This window comes from Xenopus laevis, chromosome 2S, assembly GCF_017654675.1.
Source record: "Xenopus laevis strain J_2021 chromosome 2S, Xenopus_laevis_v10.1, whole genome shotgun sequence".
Taxonomy (NCBI): domain Eukaryota; kingdom Metazoa; phylum Chordata; class Amphibia; order Anura; family Pipidae; genus Xenopus; species Xenopus laevis.
Window position 1 is genome coordinate 6,708,534 of NC_054374.1, and position 20,336 is coordinate 6,728,869.

General features: G+C 40.1%; 1 protein-coding gene across 11 annotated transcripts in view; it reads right to left on the reverse strand.

Moving 5' to 3' along the window:
• ncor1.S (nuclear receptor corepressor 1 S homeolog) overlaps positions 1–19,751 on the reverse strand; it is a 120,466-nt gene extending 100,715 nt beyond the window's left edge. For 10 of the 11 annotated variants that reach the window (XM_041583024.1, XM_041583022.1, XM_041583026.1 and 7 more), the window contains exons 1-6: positions 19,123–19,751; positions 10,036–10,200; positions 6,631–6,746; positions 4,310–4,487; positions 3,688–3,867; positions 1,544–1,657 (exon numbers count right to left, since the gene is read on the reverse strand). In XM_041583024.1, the coding sequence (XP_041438958.1) occupies positions 1,544–1,657; positions 3,688–3,867; positions 4,310–4,487; positions 6,631–6,746; positions 10,036–10,143 (696 nt within the window). In that variant the 5' untranslated portion in view covers positions 10,144–10,200; positions 19,123–19,751. 11 annotated transcript variants of the gene reach the window in all.
• Between the last annotated feature and the right edge of the window lie 585 nt (positions 19,752–20,336).

The following is a 20,336-nucleotide window of genomic DNA, read 5'->3' on the forward strand; positions in this document are numbered from 1 at the left end:
ACATGGTGTTTGTTGAAAATCCTCCCGAGTTTCTCAGACACTCCAGCTACAGATGGGATGACTATGTTTTGCCTACTATGTGTCTCCAACTGGTTATTTCTATTGGTGTTCCTGTTGGGCTTGGTTGCTGCTGTTTTGACAAAGGCCCAGTCTGGGTAGAATATGTGGCAACTGATACAGAGTCCAAGGACAAGGGGCATAAACATCTCAGAGGAGCTTTGAAAGTGTGCGACTGGGCCTTTGTCAAAACAGCAAATGCTCAGGACCTGGGATAATGGATCTTTCCGTACTTGGGATTTTCATACCTTAAGTCTACTCAAAAATTATATAAACATTTAATAAACCCAATAGGTTGGTTCTGCTTCCACTAAGGATTAATTATATCTTCGTTGAGATCAAGTACAGGTATAGGACCTATTATCCAGAAAGACCTATGGGTTTTTTTCAGATAACGGATCTTTCCGTTATTTGTATCTTTGTACCTTACGTCTAGAAATCATGAAAAATGAAATAAACCAATAGGCTGGTTTTGCTTCCAATAAGGATTACTTATAACTTAATTTGGATTAAGTACAAGCTACCGTTTCATTATTACATCGAGAAAAGGGAAATCACTTTTTAAAATTTGAATTATTTGGATAAAATGGAATCTATGGGAGACGGCCTTTCAGTAATTATCTTTCTTGATAACGGGTTTCCGGATAAGACATCCCATACCATATCTAAAGGAGGTTGAAAATGTCACGGTAGGGACCACTCTCTCTCCCTTCATGTGATTGAATGCAAAACAACATTCACTGTCGACAAAACTTCTATCCCATCAAGCCAGGAATAATAATTTAATGACAGAACAATGACAACACAAATGATTGTATTTATACAATGTCGTCATTTATGGCTTGCTTTGGTTTGTTCATTTAAGAACATCACAGATATACATCTCTGCACTTCAAATTAGAAATAAAAATGAACTCTTTATTTATGTTTTTTATTGTACCACAAGAATATACTATTTGTATCCTTCAAAAGCATGTCCCTCATCCCAGAAGAGTTTACAGTGCAATTTCCATATCAAGAACTTACAGTGCAATTTCCATATTTGCACAGGTTTGTTTTTTGTATTGCGAAGCAAACAGCTGATCGTGTACAGCTACAGCTGTAATATCAACAAAAGTAGCAATTCACCAAATCTAGGATTTAATTTGGGGATTGGAGCAAGTTTTGCAGGATTTGATGGAATTCTGAATGCATGGCTGAAGGGAATCCAAACGCTTCACGTCATGTGACAAATGACCAGGACAATGGAAAGCAGCAATAATATTTTAACGGATGATGCCATTTTTTTTCTCAAATTTGATTATGCAAATTAGAGTTCAATTCTGTATACGGTCAGATATTTTATGGAGTGATTGGTAATTTGTTGAATAAAAAAAATTAGTTTGAATTTGGTTGAATAGCTATTTGAAAAAAGAAAAAGAGCAAATTTTCTGGCCTGCTGGAGATATGGCATTTCAAAATAAACATAATATATCAGCTGACTTACCCGGTTCTCATCATAAATAATTTGGACTATACTGCGATGCTTCTGTTCCACAGGTGGAGGGGAAACGGGCTTCGCTGGCTCTGGAGGTTTTGCTGCTTCTTCTTCAAGCTGTTGCTAAGTTACGTAAAGAGGAAAAAAATATCACTGCATCATGCAATAACTCAAGCAGTTCGTCTGAACATGGAACGAAACTGCTTGGTTCTATTTGCTCTTATTATTAGCATATCTGGGAGTTTGCTCTTATTATTAGCATATCTGGGAGTCTGCCTGGTCTTAAGGTGGCCATACACGGATAGATCCGCTCGTTTGGCGATGTCGCCAAACGAGCGGATCTCCCTCCGATATGCCCACCTTGAGGTGGGCAATATCGGGCTGATCCGATCGTGGGCCCTAGGGCCCAACGATCGGATCCTTCACGTTCGCAAACGGGCGGTCGGATCGCGGGACCGCATCAACGAACAGATGCGGCCGCGATCCGACGGGATTTTTAACCCCATCCGATCGAGATCTGGCCGACTTTCGCCCAGATCTCGATCGGGGAAGCCCGTCGGGGGCCCCCATACACGGGCCAATAAGCTGCCGACTCGGTCTGTCGGCAGCTTTTATCGGCCCGTGTATGGCCACCTTTACTAAGAGATACATTGTAAGTATAGCAATGCCATGATGGTATTACATGCATGGGACCGTTTATCCCGAATGCTCAGGACCTGGGGTTTTCCAGATAACGGATCTTTCCATAAATTGGATCTTCAAACATGAAGTCTAATAGAAAATCATATAAATATTAAATAAACTGAATGGGCTGGTTTTGCTTCCAATAAGGATTAATGATATCTTAGTTGAGATCAAATACAAGGTACTGTTTTATTATTACAGAGAAAAAGGAAATAATTTTTAAAAACTTGTATTATTTGGATAGAATGGAGTCTATGGGGCAAATTCACTAAGCGTCGAACGCTAGCGTCAATTCGCTAGCGTTGGGCATTTTCGTTACTTCGCAAATTCACTAACGAACGCTGGCGTAAATTCGCTAGTGTTACTTCGCACCCTAACGCCTGGCGAATTTTCGCTACGGACGTAACTACGCAAATTCGCTAACGCGCGCAGTGTACTGAACGCTACCTTTTACGCTAGACTTCCTTCGCCACCTCAGACCAGGCGAAGCGCAATAGAGTAGATTGGGATTGCTTCAAAAAAAGTTCACATTTTTTTCTAAGTCCCAAAAAACACTGGCGTTTTTTCTATATTATGGGTGATAGGCTGAAAAAGATCGAAAAAATTTTTGGGGCTCCCCTCCTTCCCCCCTACATTTCCTAACTCATGGCAACTTAACTATACAGTGGGCACGTGTAGGGCAAAAAAAAAATTGTATTTGATGTTTTGAAGGTTTCCCAGGCATTTGTAGTGATTCTACGTATTCCTCCATTGAAATTTGAATTTGGCGCCATATGCAAATTAACCATCGCTAGCGTAACTTCGCTTCGCTTAGCGAATCAACGCTAGCGCAACTTCGCAACCTTACGCTACCCCTGTGCGCAACTTCGGATTTTAGTGAATTTGCGGAGCGCTGGCGAAACTACGCCTGGCGAAGTGTGGCGAAGTTGCGCCTGGCGCAACTACGAATCTTAGTGAATTTGCCCCTATGACGTAATTCAGTGCTTTCTGGATAACGGGTTTCCGGATAACGGATGCCATACCTGTATATTATTTACTATACATATCATTGCACACAATTTATTGACAATGCTGAAAAAAATAGGAAGATTCAGTTAATATGTAGGATTTCATTCCCCTCAAATAATACCTGGTATTTACTGTAAAGGTTTAACATTACGTTTAAAATTTGGATTATTTGGATAAAATTAGACGATGTTTCCATAATTTGGAGCTTTTTCGATAACAGGTTTCTGGATAATAGATTGCATACCTGTACTAGCTTAGTCACACAACCTTTTTGAAAATAAAATTGGTCAGGCAAAGCTTATAGTGTCAGTTGAATGCTTCGAGCATATCGGCACGTGCGCCTTTCACCCATTAATGTCATTAATATGTTTTCCAGTACAAACTATAATAAACAGGCATCAGAAACATACACAAACCCAATACAAGACAATATTTACACCGGATCTTGAGTTTAAAGATACCTGTTTTTTCTTCAGCTTCAATATTTGCTGTTCAACTTTAGCAATCTCACGGTCCACCCGGTCCATACTCTGTATAAGTTCTTCCTTTGAAAGTTTAGATGGAGAGGCATCCTGATCATCTCCAGGTTGCCCAGCAAGATGAGATGAAGAAGGCTCATGTTTGCTTGGCAAACCTTGTTCCTTCAAGAAGTAGTAAACCAGTTTAAAAAAAAAAATCCAGAAATGAATTAGTAGTAAGCATAAAAAGTAGTAAATATATAGATATACACACACACACACACAGTGGAACCTGGTCCCGTCTATATATTATGCATAATAGATTTTCCTAATTTAAAATTTTCCTGAATTTTACACTATTTTCTGCTCCCGTAAAAAATTTTTAAATGGGGGTTCTAGTGTATGTATATATATATATATATATATATATATATATATATATATATATATATATATATTTACACTAGAACCCCCATTTTAAATTGTATGTGTGTGTGTATATATATATATATATATATATATATATATATATATATATATATATTTACATATACACACACAATTCTGAGGACTATAACGGAAGGAAAAATATCATTAATCATTTAATGTATATTATTGGTCCTACCTTCTTAACTTCACTTTGCCCTAGGACACCCTCCTGGATGGTGGATAGCAAAGGGTTGACTCTGTAATGAGATTCCGACACTTGGTCTAATCGAGGTCGTTTTGATTCCAGGGCTTCATGATCATTTTGGGAAATGGAATGGTACTGTTGCTCATAGCCTGATCTTCTGTCTTGGGGTCTGCAATTCAAAGACGCAAATTGAAAAGAATTGTTATAAATTTTCTACTGAACAACTAATAGTTCTTAAATTGCTGTACAACAAAGGGAAAACAAACTATATCATAGAAATAAAATTTGACCTGAAGGAAGAGGAAGGAGAAAGCATTAACCAAATACTTTTCAAGCACAATTATGTAGTAAATGTGCGGCACTTTAGGAGAAAATGTGAATGGATATGAAAAGCATGAAGTTGGTACAGGTAGGATTTTCAAGCCATACTGGGGCTGCTCTGTTAAAATGAAAGCTAGTGGAGCTACTAATGCAGGGGGAAAAGGCTCACTATCTCTTGCCACTGCCATAAAGCATCGTACTTTAAAGGTAAAATAGATTTATAGAGCTATCACCATGGGCAAGTTTTAAGGCCAATATCCCATAGCTAAATTCAAGTGCTTTAAAGGGGTGGTTCACCTTTAAGTTAACTTTTAGTATGTTATGGAATGAAAAATTCTAAGCAACTTTTCAATGTCTTCATTTTTTCTTTTGTAAAGTTTTTGAATTATTTGCCTTCTTCTTCTGACTCTTTCCAGCTTTTAAATGGGGGTCACTGACCCCATCTAAAACAAATGTTCTGTTAGGTTACACATTTAGGGGCTGATTCACTAAATTCGAGTGAAGGATTCGAAGTAAAAAAAACTTCGAATTTCGAAGGTTTTTTTGGGCTACTTCGACCATCGAATGGGCTACTTCGACCTTCGACTACGACTACGACTTTGAATCGAAGGATTCGAACTAAAAATCGTTTGACTATTCGACCATTCGATAGTCGAAGTACTGTCTCTTTAAAAAAAACTTCGACCCCCTAGTTCGGCAGATAAAAGCTACCGAAGTCAATGTTAGCCTATGGGGAAGGTCCCCATAGGCTTGCCTAAGTTTTTTTGATCGAAGGATATTCCTTCGATCGTTGGATTAAAATCCTTTGAATCGTTCGATTCGAAGGATTTAATCGTTCGATCGAAGGAATAATCCTTTTCTGCACTAAATCCTTCGACTTCGATATTCGAAGTCGAAGGATTTCAATTCCTAGTCGAATATCGAGGGTTAATTAACCCTCGATATTCGACCCATAGTAAATCAGCCCCTTATTGTTACAGATTATTTTAATTACTCGTCTTTCGATTCAGGCTTCTCCTATTCCAGTCTGTTATTCAAATCAGCGCATGGTTTTTAGGGTATTTTGCACCCTAGAAAGCAGATTGCTGAAATTGCGAACTGGAGAGCTTCTGAATAAAAAGCTAAATAACACCAAAACCACAAAAAATAAGAAATGAAAACCAATTGCAAATTGTTACAGAATATCACTCTCTCCGTCGTACTAAAAGTTAATTTAAAGGTGAACAACCCCTTTAACAGTTATTAGTAGCACTGTGGGCAAGAGACAAAGCACCCAGATATCAGGATTCTCGATTTTTTTAATGAAACCAATGTAGAGCTATAAAACCATGCACTTGAGCTTTCTAGACCTTCCCACACAATATTGCAAGACAAAACAAGGATTGTTCACCCAAAATTATATACTTTTTGTTCACACCATTTTAAATGCAATCCAGAGTGTGCAGATCCCAACTTGCTTTCCTGTACTGGATTTGAAAAAAAATGCAGGGTATTTTGGGCCTTCAGCTCCACTACAAACTTCTTTCAAAACACTTTTGCAGGAACTACTAAAAATACAGGGGGGCTTATTTATAAACACTGGGCAAATTTGCACCTGGGCAGTAACCTACGGCAACCAAATCAAATGTTTGCTTTCATTGTTCAACCAGCAGCTTCTTGTAAAAAGCCAATCATTGACTGGTTGCTATGGGTAACTGCCCAGGTGTAAATTTGCCCAAGGTTTATAAATCAGCCTCAGGGTGTTTTGTCACCTGTATAAAATTGCCTTTTTGGCAAGTGACAAATCACTATGGAGATACTCATTTACAGGAATGAGTGTGCAAGCTAGTAGAATCATTTTATTCTTTATTAAAAAAAAAAAACTAAAAACTCCAACAGCCCACAATAGAAAACATGCTCCCAAGTCCGGTTTCTAAAATACAATGCACACCATACCCAGTATGATGCCCAAGCATTAGCATTGAATCTATTGACATAAAGGGTAGAAATACCTGTCGGACACTGGGTGAAATTCTGACAACAAAGAAGGCCGTCTCCGAAGCTGCTGCTGCTGTAAGAGCTGGGATGCTTCCAAGTGAGAAGATCGATAATCAGAAACAGGAAATTCCTACAAAGATAGTGAATACAGGCATTACAAAAAAAACAGGTATTTTAGGTTGTACAGGTGACTAACTGTGCTCCATTTTAGATTATCCTTGCTCATATAAAATACATTGTTTTGTTTTTTTACCATTCTCACCCTAAAACACCATAGTCGGACCATACTAAGAGCTCTAAAAAGTGCGTGCCTGTGTTGAGGAGGTGGCTTCATTTCTAGTGAAAGGAAATCTTAAATTTGCCAAAAAGGCTTAAAAACCAGCTGTGAAAAGTTTTTTGTTAGAGAGGAGACAATGATGGAGCTTTGGGCCAACGTTCAAAAAGTGTAGCATAAGTCTAACACTGCCTCACACATTACGTACAGGTGAAATATGGTGGAAAATGCTTCTTGCTAAATGTAGAAGGAGAAATATATGCAACAGTAGAACAAAACACAGGGAAATACAGGTATGGGATCATTTATTCGGAAACCTGTTATCCAGAAAGCTCCGAATAATGGAATGGCCATCTCCCATAGTCTCCATTTTATCCAAATAATCCATGTTTTTAAAAATTAATTTATTTTTCCTTGTAAATATTAAAACAGTACCTTGTACTTGACACCAACCAAGATATAATTAATCCCTATTGGAAGCAAAACCAGTCTATTGGGTTTATTTAATGTTTACATGATTTTCCAGTAGACTTAAGGTGGAAAATATCAGTTATGCGGAAAACCATAGGTCCCGAGCATTCTGTTTAAAAGGTCCCATACCTGTACTACTAAAGGATCTTTTTCAGTCTGCTACAAAAATCAGACTACGAATGTTCAATCTTCCAGCAGTTGTGTTTTAAGAACAAAAAAGCTACTGTCCTATAATAACCAGCCACAGCCCCCATAACAATATCACTGAGAATTTGGGACAAAATGAAAACATAAAATTCAAGCTTATTGGCCCGTGTATGGGACCCTCCGACAGGCGTCCCCGATCGATATCTGTCCAAAAGTCGGCCAGATGTCGATCGGGCAGGGCTGAAAATCCTGTCGGCTTCCGGACCACATTGTTTGTTGATGTTCCGAGAACCAACCACCCTAGGGTCCACGATTGGATCAGTCCGATATCACCCACCTCAAACAGGAGGATCTCTCTGTGTATGGCCACCTTAATTGTAACAGGAAGCAAAAGAGAGCATTCTGTCTGTTAATTGGCTCATGTGACCTAACGTGTATAGTTTGTTTGTGTGCACCGTGAATCCTACGATCCCAGGGGGCGGCCGTTATCTTTCAAAATGGCAATTTTCTATTTATGATTACCCAATGGCATATGCTACTAAAAAAGTATATTATTATGTAAATGGTTTATTTACACAAAGCAGGGTTTTACATGAGCGGTTTTAAGCAATATCTTTTAATAGAGACCTACGTTGATTGAGGGGTATCGTTTCCCTTTAATGTAGGTTCAGCTAAAGATATTGAGTTCTGCCTAGAGCACCCTTAATGTTCACTGCTTTTGTTATTGTTTTGGCTTAAGGTCATAGCATACAGGGCATTTTGTTACCCGTTGAATCACATAACAAAGAGAAAATGTGAAAGGAAGCATTTTCTCCTGATTCTTAAAAGGATATATTACACAACGGCAGCTTCTACAGCCATTGGGTACCTAAGTCTAAAGAAGAATTGTTGTATTATATTAGTCACACATTCAGATGGTCATATTGCAGATCAATACAATTGCGTACCCATCCCAGTTCCCTCACCTACATCTTTGTAGAGCTGCTCATCACTTGTCAATAATTACTGTTAAATTTAGTTGTTCTGGGCTTCACATCGTCATCTAGTTTGGCAAATGCATTATATATTTCAGAATCAACAATTCTGCTTTAAACAACAAAAAATGTAAGACGGCGGGCATAAAACAGGGGATTTAGATTTGCAATGGAAAGGCTGTTACTATGGATACAGATATCAGAGGTTCAGCTTGTACTTTAGATAAAATTGAGATCTAGCAGTCAATAGACCTCCCAATTCAGAGCTTGTGGGTGTGCAAGGGCACTGCAACCATGATACAGCTTGTAGCTTGAGCATTTAATCTATGACATGCTTCTTAAAGGAGAACTAAACCCCAAATATGAATGGCTAAAAGTGCCATATTTTATATAGTGAACTTATTGCACGAGGCTAAAGTTTGAGCTTGTCAATAGCAGCAATGATCCAGGACTTCAAACTTGTCACAGGGGGTCACCATCTTGGAAAGTGTCTGTGACACTCACATGCTCAGTGGGCTCTGATTGGCTGTTGAGAAGCTAAGCTTAGGGCTCGTCACTAATTATCCAGCAGAAAATGAGCTTCCCTGGCTGTAATATAAGCTGATGCTACAGGTTTGCTGATTATTCAATTCTGATGCTAATTGCACTGGTTTCTGTTCTGCCATGTAGTAATTATGTGTATTAATTACTAATCAGCCTTATATTGTGACATTTCTATTCTATGTGTACTGTATATTGTGAGTGGGTCCCTAAGCTCAGTAAGTGACAGCAGCACAGAGCATGTGAATCAATGAATCAGCAGAAAAGAAGATGGGGAGCTACTGGGGCATCTTTGGAGACACAGATCTTTACTGCTAAAGGGCTGTGGTTGCCTTGGGCTGGTACAGAACCACAAAACATAATGTACAACATTTCTACTTACTTCTTTAGTTAAGCTTTAGTTCTCCTTTAACGGAGAAATCTTCACTGTACTATATATAAGGAATTTTACCAGCATTACATATATTTAAGATAGATGGGGCTATGAATTTGATGGTCTATATATAAGTTATTGTATGAAAAATTACTATGTATAAAGGTTACGAAAAAATGCAACTGGACCCTTGAAATGTATGTGCATAATAATGTTGCGTTTAATTGAGAAGCATGGCCCAATCATTCTGATTGGTTTTAAAGGGGGATGGGAGTAGCTCTGTCAGCTTTAAATATGTGACTGCCATAAAGGTTGTATAATCACCTATGAGTAAGTACCGGAGGGTACGAAACACATAATGTGGAGGATCATGGGGTCAGTATGCTGAAATGTTTTTAATATACATTTTTGAATAAATTGTGGATTTTTTATAATGTTGAGTTCCAGGATTTTTTTTTTAAATATTTGTGAAGTGTGCCCTGGGAACCGGCACATTTCCCATTAACTTTGGTCCCTTGACTGACTTTTTGATTACCCCAAGTACTTGGATTGCTCCAAACATAGAGAGTCCCATTTACCGGAATAAAGAATTGCACAGCATGTAAAACAGAGGTATGTGAAATATACTTCATACACTTACCTGCTGATGCCGGCTGCTGGAGAAGGTGTATTGTAGGGGGTGAGAAGAGTATCGACTCTGTTCTGCGCTGAAAGCTCCTTGATTTGAAGGGTATCCTGAACTTGACATGATGGGAGACAAATAGGGAGGTCAAAGCCAGAATGTGACCATGGTTTAAAAATTCACCTATAAAGGGGACAGGAAAAAAGTACGCAAGTAAGTACAACAATAAAAAGAGCATTTTGGAAAAATCTATATGTGATTTATCATACAAAGAAATTATAGCAAAAGAACATTGACAGTAGTATCCAAGGAAATGAAATGCTTGGAACGGCCACAAGTGCCATTACCTTTAAAGTGGACCTGTCACCCAGACATAAAAATCTGTATAATAAAAGTCCTTTTCGAATTAAACATAAAATCTATTTTATTAAAGCATTCATAGCTGTTGTAAAATCATTTAAAAATCTCAGCTGTCAATCAAATATTGCCTGCCCCTCCTCTAAGCCTTAGGCATAGAGGCGGGGCAGACAATTACTTTCACTTTCCATTCAGCACTTCCTACATGTCACTGCTCTCCCCACATTCCCCTCTCTCTTCACCATTTAATTGTGTAACCAGGGCATGGGGATGGACATCAGGTCCCCCATTCTGGTACACAAACAAGATTCTGAGATGAGAAAAGGCTTGCCTTAAAGGAACAGTAACACCAAAAAATTTTAAGTGTTTTAAAGTAATGAAAATATCATGTACTGTTGCCCTGCACTGGTTAAACGATATGTTTGTTTCAGAAACACTACTATAGTTCATATAAACAAGCTGCTGTGGAGCAATGGCGGAAATTGAAAAACGGCTATATGACACAGGTTAACTAATGGATAACAGATAACACCATTAGACAGACAGACTGCTATCTGCTGTGTAACTTGAGCTTTTTCTCCTTTGAATGGCTGCCCCCATTGCTACACAGCAGCTTATTCATATAAACAATAGTAGTGTTAAGCAAATAGCAGTTTTATCAGAGCAGGGCAACACTGCATTATATTTTCATTACTTTAAAACACTTACAATTTTTTGGTGTTACTGTTCCTTTAAGGCAAGCCTTTTCTCATCTCAGAATCTTGTTTGTGCACCAGAATGGGGGACCTGATGTCCATCCCCATGCCCTGGTTACACAATTAAATGGTGACGTTACTGTTCCTTTAATAAGTGTCCACAAAATGGCTCCTGCCTGCTTGCTATAATTATGAATTTCCAGAGTGATAGAAACAATATTCAAATAAATTATACAATGTAATTAAAGTTATTTTTGCTTGACTAACATCATAAAATATGATATTATTGGAATAATTATTTTGGGTGACGGGTCCCCTTTAAGGGTCAATAACACCATAGTAATGTGGTTCATTTGGGTTGAAAAAGTGGCAACCATTAAATATATATTTATATACCTTGAAATTACCGTGGCACTGGATATTATTCTTGCCTAAGAAATTATCCAACTCCCTCTTAAAGGCATTAATGGACTGTGACATCCCCTGGTAGTGCATTCCCAAATGTCCCTGCAAACAACCAGCTGCTTCAGGTGAAATTTTTTTCCTTAAATCTAATCTAAATTAGATTGCTTTTTCTATTCTTCCACTGTGGGTTACCTCAGCTGTTGGTCTCTGCACTCTGTACAACACACTAATATGCTTCTTAAAAGGAGAACTACACCCACCCCACCCCCAAAGCCAAAAGTTCCCACTGGCCCCTCTGCCTGCCTCCCCCCCCCCACCAGAATGTGTGTCCCCTCTAGGAATACGGACAGACACATGCAGAGCATCTTCTTTCTTTTCGGTAATTTACAGAGCTTTCCAACTCAAAGTGTGCATGGCCAATAAACGGAAACGTCGACGCTCGCTTTACAAAGAAGCAGAGGGTGGCAAACATGGTGCCCCGCTGCGCTGTTCTGCATGTGTGGGCCAGTATTCCTAGCGGGGACACATTCTAGTGTGGCACTGTGTGGGGTGGGGGGTTTAGTTCTCCTTTAAGAACTTGGCCCAAAACTGCAGTTCATACTAACTACAGGTAATCTATAAAACTTCTGATGGCAAATTACCCCAAGGTGCATGTCTCAGGTGGGTGGCTGGCTCTCCCCAGCATTGATGTCATTTATATATCTACTGTGTTGCACCGTCCTATCCCACCCTACTAGAGCAATTTTTGTAAAGCAGGCTAGCTTTGGAAAGAAAAATTCTAAAGGTGGCAATACATGGCCAGATCCGCTTGTTTGGAGTAGTCACCAAATGAGTGGCTTCTGTCCAGCTTGAGCAAACGATATTGAGCTGATATAATCGTGGGCGCTAGGCCCAACAATTAGATTACAACCCAAGGAATGCATATGTATATGGGAATAACAGAGATCGCACTCGCAGGTCTTAGAAGAGATAGATCGAATGGGAACGACTCGAAAAAAATTTCATATTCAAATCAAATTTGAACGAAACTTTTTTAAACGAAAGTTTTTTAAATTCGAAATTTGACCATTGATAAATCTGCTCCATCATGTTGCCTATTCCACTTAAAGCGATAACGACACATTCCTATAAAAAAATGCTAGAAACCATTGGATCCATATCAAGGAGGTGCTGCAAGCCAAATACTTTCCTCTCAAAGCCAGCCCCGCAAACCTTTGTGAAGCCGACCCTATGACACTGCTGACGGTTCTTCTGCGTGTTTCAGTGACGCTGGGCGCAGCCATCCTTCCATAGGTTGGAGTCCTGTTTTCATGTGTAATTAGCCTATGGAAGGATCGCTCCGCCCCCAGCCAAGCAACACTTAAACAACGTAGGAGATCCATTAGTGTCGGAGAGTCGGCTTAAAGGGGTGGTTCACCTTCAAGTTAACTTTTAATATGTCATAGAATGGCCAGTTTTAATCTATTTTTCAATTGGTCTGCATTATTTTTTATTTATTTTTTTTATAGTTTTTTAATGATTTGCCTTCTTCTGACTTTTTCCAGCTTTCAAATGGGGGTCACTGACCTCATCTAAAATACAAATACTCTGTAAGGCTACAAATGTATTGTTATTGCTACTTTTTATTCCTCGTCTTTCTATTCAGGCCTCACCTAATCATATTCCAGTCTCTTATTCAAATCAATGCATGGTTGCTGGGGTAATTTGGACCCTAGTTACTAGACAGCTAAAACTGCTGAATAAAAAGCTAAATAACAAAAAACAAGTAATAAAAAATGAAAATCAATTGCAAATTGTCTCAGAATATCACTCTCTACATAATACTGTAAGTTTATTTAAAGGTGAACAGCCCCTTTAAGCAGACCTTTTCAGAAATATATAAATATATTATGGCCCGTTACATAATGATTTGCAGAGGCAATTCATTGTTCGGATCAATCGGGGTGCCCAAAGGAGCTCAAAATCTAAAGTTAAACACTACGGTCACATTCATTAGAAGCCAAATAACCTGCCTGAGTGTATGTTTACAGTGTGTGAGGAAACTGAAGTGCCATGAAATAACCCAGAGAAACATACAAACTCTGAGATGCCCGTGTCAGAATCGAGCTTGGGATCCTAGTGCTGCAAGGTGCTATCAACTAAGTCAGATATATATGTAAATATAGTTATTAAGTTTCCATTTCACGGCGTCTGGTGAGTGACAGCTTGATTCAGATCAAGTATGTATTAAAGCAGGGGTGTCCAAACTTTTTTCACCAAGGGCCATATGCGGTAAAATACACAAACAACCGGGCCACTCACTCGAGGTGAAGTACGTATTGCCTCACCTGGGTCTAGGGTCCTAGAGTTAAAGTACATGTAAAGCATTATTTTGGTCTTAGTATGCCTGCGTAGAGCGCCTTACCTCCAGCACCCTGCACCACCACTTCATTCCTGCCTGTATTGTGTCTTTCACCCAGCGGCCATTTTCCCTGCATTACTGGCACTGGCTTACTTTCTTCTCTAAAGGCGCATGTGCGCATAGCCCCTCGCACCTGACGTCTCCATTCATGTGGTGGCTGCTACTTTCATTGAACGCAGATTCCTCTCTACTCCGCATGCGCTGATCATGTGTGGGCCATATTCTGGTATATTTTCAGAATTTGCAGCGGACATTGGCGTCCACAGAAAATTTTCCAAGGGGGGGCAAGTAAGCTACAGTAGTATCAAAAAGGGTAGCATCCCGCCCGCAACAGACAAATATATATGTGTGTGTATGTGTGTGTCTGTATGTAAAATAATACAATAGCCAAAGTTCATACAAGAAGCTATTAACAAATTTGCCCAATATCACAGATGTCTACAGTTCCTTTTTCGTGCTAACTTTCATTTTCTCTATGAACATATTTTTCATTCTCTTTCTGTTCTCTCTGTCTTCTTCCTCCACCCACAACTTTCCTTTTCTGTTAGTCTATTTTATCTTCCTTTCTTGATGTTTTCTTTTATACCTCATTTTTTTCTCCCCTTTCCTTGCACTGTGGGAGCTCCAAACCTAACAGCAGCTCCCCTTTTACTTCCCATCCCTGCTGGACCTACTGGCAGTGTTTGAATGGACACAGTGACAGGGCAGAGCAGAGCCAGCCTGAGCCATCTCAGAGTCAGAGCCCATAGCAACCACAATTCACCCCAGCCCCAACTATCAATAAAACGATACACCCTGTGCCAGGGACAGGTGTCACAGAGGTGGATCCACTACTGACCGAGGAAGTAGGGACACACATGGAGCAGAAGTATTCAAGCCGATCACTAGTGTTTCCGCACAGTTTTCCCTGACCGCCACGCTAGGGCTGCTGGTGGAGACCGTGGCGCTGCCATCTGACTCTCCTCTGATGCATTAGCTCTCCTTGGCTCTTGCAATGAACTCCAGGGGGCGGGGTGCTTTCCCCATCTCAAAGGCAACCCCGCCCCCAAACCAGGGGATCCAAACATCATCCAGCCTCGGATGCAGGGAGGGGGTAGGGGCGGCTTGTGGGAGGCATCAGGCAGAAAGTATCGCACCGGCAGCACAATGCGTTCCATAAGCACAGCAGTCAGAGTCAGCCAGCAGCGCTATGGCCGCGGGCCAATTAAAAATGGACCTTTAATACAGGGGTGTCCAAACTACGGCCCGCGGGCCGTAGTTTGGACACCCCTGTATTAAAGGGATGGTTCACCATTAAGTTAACTTTTAGTATGTTATAGAATGACTAATTCTAAGCAACTTTTCAATTGGTCTTCATTATTTTTATTGTTTTTTAATTATTTGCCTTCTTCTGACTCTTTCCATCTTTCAAATGGGGGGGGGGTTGTTCACCTTTAAATGAACGTTTAGTATGAGGTAGAGAATTATATTCTGAGACAATTTGCAGCTGGTTTTAATTTTTTATTACCTTGTTGTTTTTGAGTTATTTAGCTTTTCATTCAGCAGCTCTCCGGTTTGCACTTTCAGCACTCTGGTTGCTACAGTCCAAATTACCTTAACAAACATGAATTGATTTAATGAGAGACTAGAATATGAATAGGAGAGGGACTGGATAGAAAGAACAGTAATAAAAAGTAGCAATAAAAATACATGTGTAACTTTGCAGAGCATTTGTTTTTAGATGGGGGTCAGTGACGCCCATTTGAAAACCAGAATGAATCAGAAAAAGAAAAAGTCACATAATAATGAAAAAAAAAAAACTATACAAAATTAAATAATGAAGAACAATTGAAAAGTTGCATAGAATTATCCATTCTAGAACATACTAGCCCCGCTGATGACGTCACAAAAGGGGCAGGTCGAGCAGATGCAGCGTCTATAAAAGACAAACCCGGAAGCCGCCATTTGGTGCTGGCAGACGGTGAGAGCAGGAGAAGAGCTCAACCAGCACCCGTCCGCGACTAAAGCTCCCCATTGACGCAACGATTATTCTTGCCAAACGAACGATTTTTGGGAAGCCTGACCGATCCTTCTAAATTATAGTGCGGTTAGTGGGATTCGAACGATCGTACATCCTACGATTTTTCGGCCGACATCTGTCAGGAAATTGATCGGCCAGGTCAAAAAATCTTTGTCGGCCCCAGTGCAATGTATCTATGTTTGCAGGGCCAAGCAGGTAGCTCCCCTTTGTTTTCCTGGAAAATTGGTCTTTTTAGTTGATGGTAAATTCGTACGATCGTTCTCAGAAGATCGTGGTCTCACGATCAGGATCTGATCTTTTAAACATCTATGGCCAGCTTAAGCTTGAGGGATCGGTCCGAACCCGCCGGCCCACAGGTATCAGGTCAGGCAGCACATCACTAATGACCATCTTTAGAATTGATACAATAGTTGCTAATATTGCACAGATGCTGCTGAGAAATGTATCAACTAATTGTATCAACTAAAGGTTTTCAATTGTAACAGTTCAGATGCTCCTGGATCACTGAGCGGCCAGACTGAAACACTAGAGACACAAACATTAAACTTTAGGAAAACGATAAAAGATGAAAAGCAGTTGAAAAAAGTATTTGTTGATGGTGAACAATCAGAAAACAACTCAACTGGAAAAAGTGTTTGGAAGGTGAAGAACCACTTTAATAAAAAACTGGAGAAGCAAACCTCACCAGCCTTGTAGCCACCACAATTAATTCTGAAATCCTGTATATCCAATATACTGCTGCCGGCCAACTATAATTCCCAGAAATGTTTGCCAGTGCTGAGGCTGGAAGGAAATATACAGATAAAAGCTTGGTGTTCACTTATTTCCACCATTTGTCGCTGATCAGCACATTTAGACTGCAAGCTCTTTTGGGTAGGGCCCTCTTTTCCATCTTGTATCGGATGTACCTTTATACGTAATCTGTATGTTCACATTTTATTCCCATTTATTGTACAGTGTGTTGAGGCTTAAAGAACTTCTAATAACCTCCAGTTCTATAACACCAGGGAGCTCTGGCTGATGGGCAACAAATGGGGATGTTCATTTAAATTATTAAAGGGGTTGTCCACCTTTGAGTTAACTTTTAGTATGATTTAGATGCCGAAAATACAAATGGTTTTAATTTTTTTTTGTTAATTGTGTTTTCTGAGTTATTTAGCTTTTTATCCAGCAGTTTGCAATTTCAGCCATCTGGTTGCTAGGGTCCAAATTCCCCTAGCAACCATGCATTGATTTGAATAAGAGACTGGAATATGAATAGGAGAGGCCTGAATAGAAAGAAGAGCAATAAAAAGGTAGCAATAACAATACATTTGTAGCCTTACAGAGTATTTGTTTTAAGATGGGGTCAGTGACCTTGATTTGAAAGCTGGAAAGAGTCAGAAGAAGAAGGGGAAATAACTCAAAAACTATAAAAAATATTGAAGACCAACTGAAAAGTTGCTTAGAATCGGCCATTCTACAACATACGAAAAGATAAGAAGCTCTTTATTTATATGTATAACTTTAATTTATCTATATGTATGTATAACTTTAATGTATTTATTTATATGTATAACTTTAATTTATCTATATGTATGTATAACTTTAATGTATTTATTTATATGTATGTATAACTAATGTATTTATTTATATGTATGTATAACTTTAATGTATTTATTTATATGTATGTATAACTTTAACTATAGGCTCCACAGAACAGTCGAGTGATTTGACATTAAAGAAAGAGGACAACTGACAGTGGTTATTTCATGGCTTTCTACAGAAAATGCAGATGGTGAAAACGAAGTAAAGATCCCAGAAACATGCTAGCAAAGCCAAAATACTGCCGTCTAGTTACTGAACTACAACTTTCAGCAGGGGGAATAATGTAAGCAAGGCCGCAATCATTAATCCAGGGGTCCATGCAGGGTTGCCAGGTTTCCAGCCAAATTGGGCTACTAATTTAAAGTCCAGGTGGGTTTTAAAAAAGTTCAAACTAGCCAAGGTAGGGATTTGGGATACTTTTTGGGCCTTTGGTTGGTTTTTACTTTGGAAACGAGCCAAAGTTTTTTCTTGCCCTAATGTGCCAAGTCTGCATCTCCCAATGCATGTTGGGTAGTAGTCAAGTTCAATGTAAGACTACAATACCCAGCATGCAATGGAACTGATTTAGTGTAGAAGTTGGGAGTTACCAGATTTTGGGCTCAGTATTCTCGCTTTTTCCGGCGACTTTCCTCAATTTCAGACAATGTTGGGGCAAAAATCTGCTGGCTACCAAAATGTCTAGAGGTTGAATTGTTTTACCAATATTTACTGAAAATGTGTACAGTAACGTAAGTAGAGGGGGGTGGGCCCTGGTGCGGGACCTGGCCCACTCGCACCCCCTGCTCCCCCAGTAGTTCCGCCACGGAATGTGTATGTATTCGGGCCTCGTGGGGCCCCTATACCTCCTGGGCCCCCTCTGTAGTTATGACTAGGGATGCACCTAATCCAGGATTCAGCAGGATTCAGATTCGCCAAATCTTTCTGCCCGGCCGAACCAAATCCAAATTTACATATGCAAATTAGGGGTGGGAGGGAAATCACGTGACTTTGTAAAAAAACAAGGAAGTAAAGAAGGTTTTCCTCCTTCCCATCCTTAATTTGCATATGCAAATTAGGATTCGGGTCCATATTTGGCCGAATCTTTTGCAAAGGATTTGTGGGTTCTGCTGAATCTAAAATAGTGGATGAAGTGCATCACTAGTTACGACCCTGGTGAAGGGGCAAAACTGTCCCATTTGCTTCACGGCGTATTTTCACATGTATTTATTTGTTTTTTCGATTTTATTTTCACTGCACACGTGGGGTTATTTTTGGGCTACTTTTGAGGCTGGTTTAGTAGCCGACTTTGGCTGGTTTTGGAAAATTAGACCTGACAACCCTGGGTCCAGATCTGTGGGGAGGAATGGAGCTCACAAATGCCCGGCTGCTGTTGTTGAACTTCAGCTCCCTGCAACAACAAGACACTGAGATGCCAATAAGTGCAGGGTCACAGGGTAGAAATGAGTGAGGAGAAGAATAACAAGTATCTGACGTACAAGGGGTCAGACTGAGGAGTGGAACATAGAAGAGGCCGATGAGCAGTTAGAGCTCTGGGCAGCGTTGCCTCAGGATTAGCAGCACTAACACTACAAGTCTCAGCCTTTAACCCTCCCACACAAAATGCCTAAAGCTGTAAGAGCGAGTTAAACCTATTGACTCACCGTGTGGCGCCTGTACAGTCCCACTCATACGGTGTAAACTCCGCCGTGACACGTCCTGCCCGGTGCCCTGAACTAGTCTCTCACACTCCCAGGAGTCGCAGCCCGTCCGCCATTTTGTATTCCCTCCCCCCTCTCTTCCTCCTCGCCGCGACTCCTATTAATTCCTTCGCTCTCTTCTCTCGCTGGCGGCACCGCGGAATCACGAATCCTCCCCAAACATGTCCCTAGTCCGTACTGTGAGTGTATGAGTTGCGGCCTCACTCCGGAATCTCTCACATTCGCTCCCCTCCTCCTCGGACTCTCAGTCAGTCGCGCAAGGTCCTGTAAGCGGTGTATTATTACATGCGCCTACTTAGCTCTGCCAAGAACTTCATCGCCTAACGAGGTTGGTGAAACCCCTGTTTGACCGAGCTCTTAAATATCACATCGACATTTCGGAGACTGAGAAAATAAAGAAGCGAAACAAAAGCCGAGAGAACTACATTCCTGCAAGGACCTTACGGCACCGCGTTCAGAGGCTCGTGCGAAACTTCAGCACCTAAGTGGGCGGGGACTTGAGCTTTTAGACAGGAGACCTTCAACCTGTATCACCATTACATGTAGCAGAAAAGCCTGGCGGCTTGTGAGAGAGGTTTGTGTGTGGGTTACTCCTTCACAACTTTAGGAGGAAGAAGCCATTAAAATGGTAGTTCCCTTTAAGTATAAGTATTTTATAGAATGCCCAACGTTTCCATTGGTGTTCATTATAGTTTTGTGATTATTTGCCTTTTTCTTCTGACTCTTTCCAGCTTTCAAATGGGGGTCATCGACCCCATCTAAAAACAAATGCTCTGTAAGGCTACAAATTCAATGTTATTTCCACTTTTTATTCCTCATCTTTCTATTCAGGCCTCTCCTGTTCATATTCCAGTCTCTTATTCAAATGCATGGTTGCTAGGGTAATTTGGACCCTAGCAACCAGATGGCTGATATTGAAAACTGGAGAGCTGCTGAATAAAAAGTGGGATAACTCAAAAACCACAAATAATTAAAAAATGAAACTCAACTGCAAATTGTTTCAGAATATCCCTCTCTACATCATACTAAGGGGCAGATTTACTAAGCTAGAGTGAATTTTCGAAGTTAAAAGAGTAATTTTTTGGGTACTTCGACCATCAAATAGGATACTACAACGTCCAATTTACTTCGACTTCGATTCGAAGTAAAAATCGTTA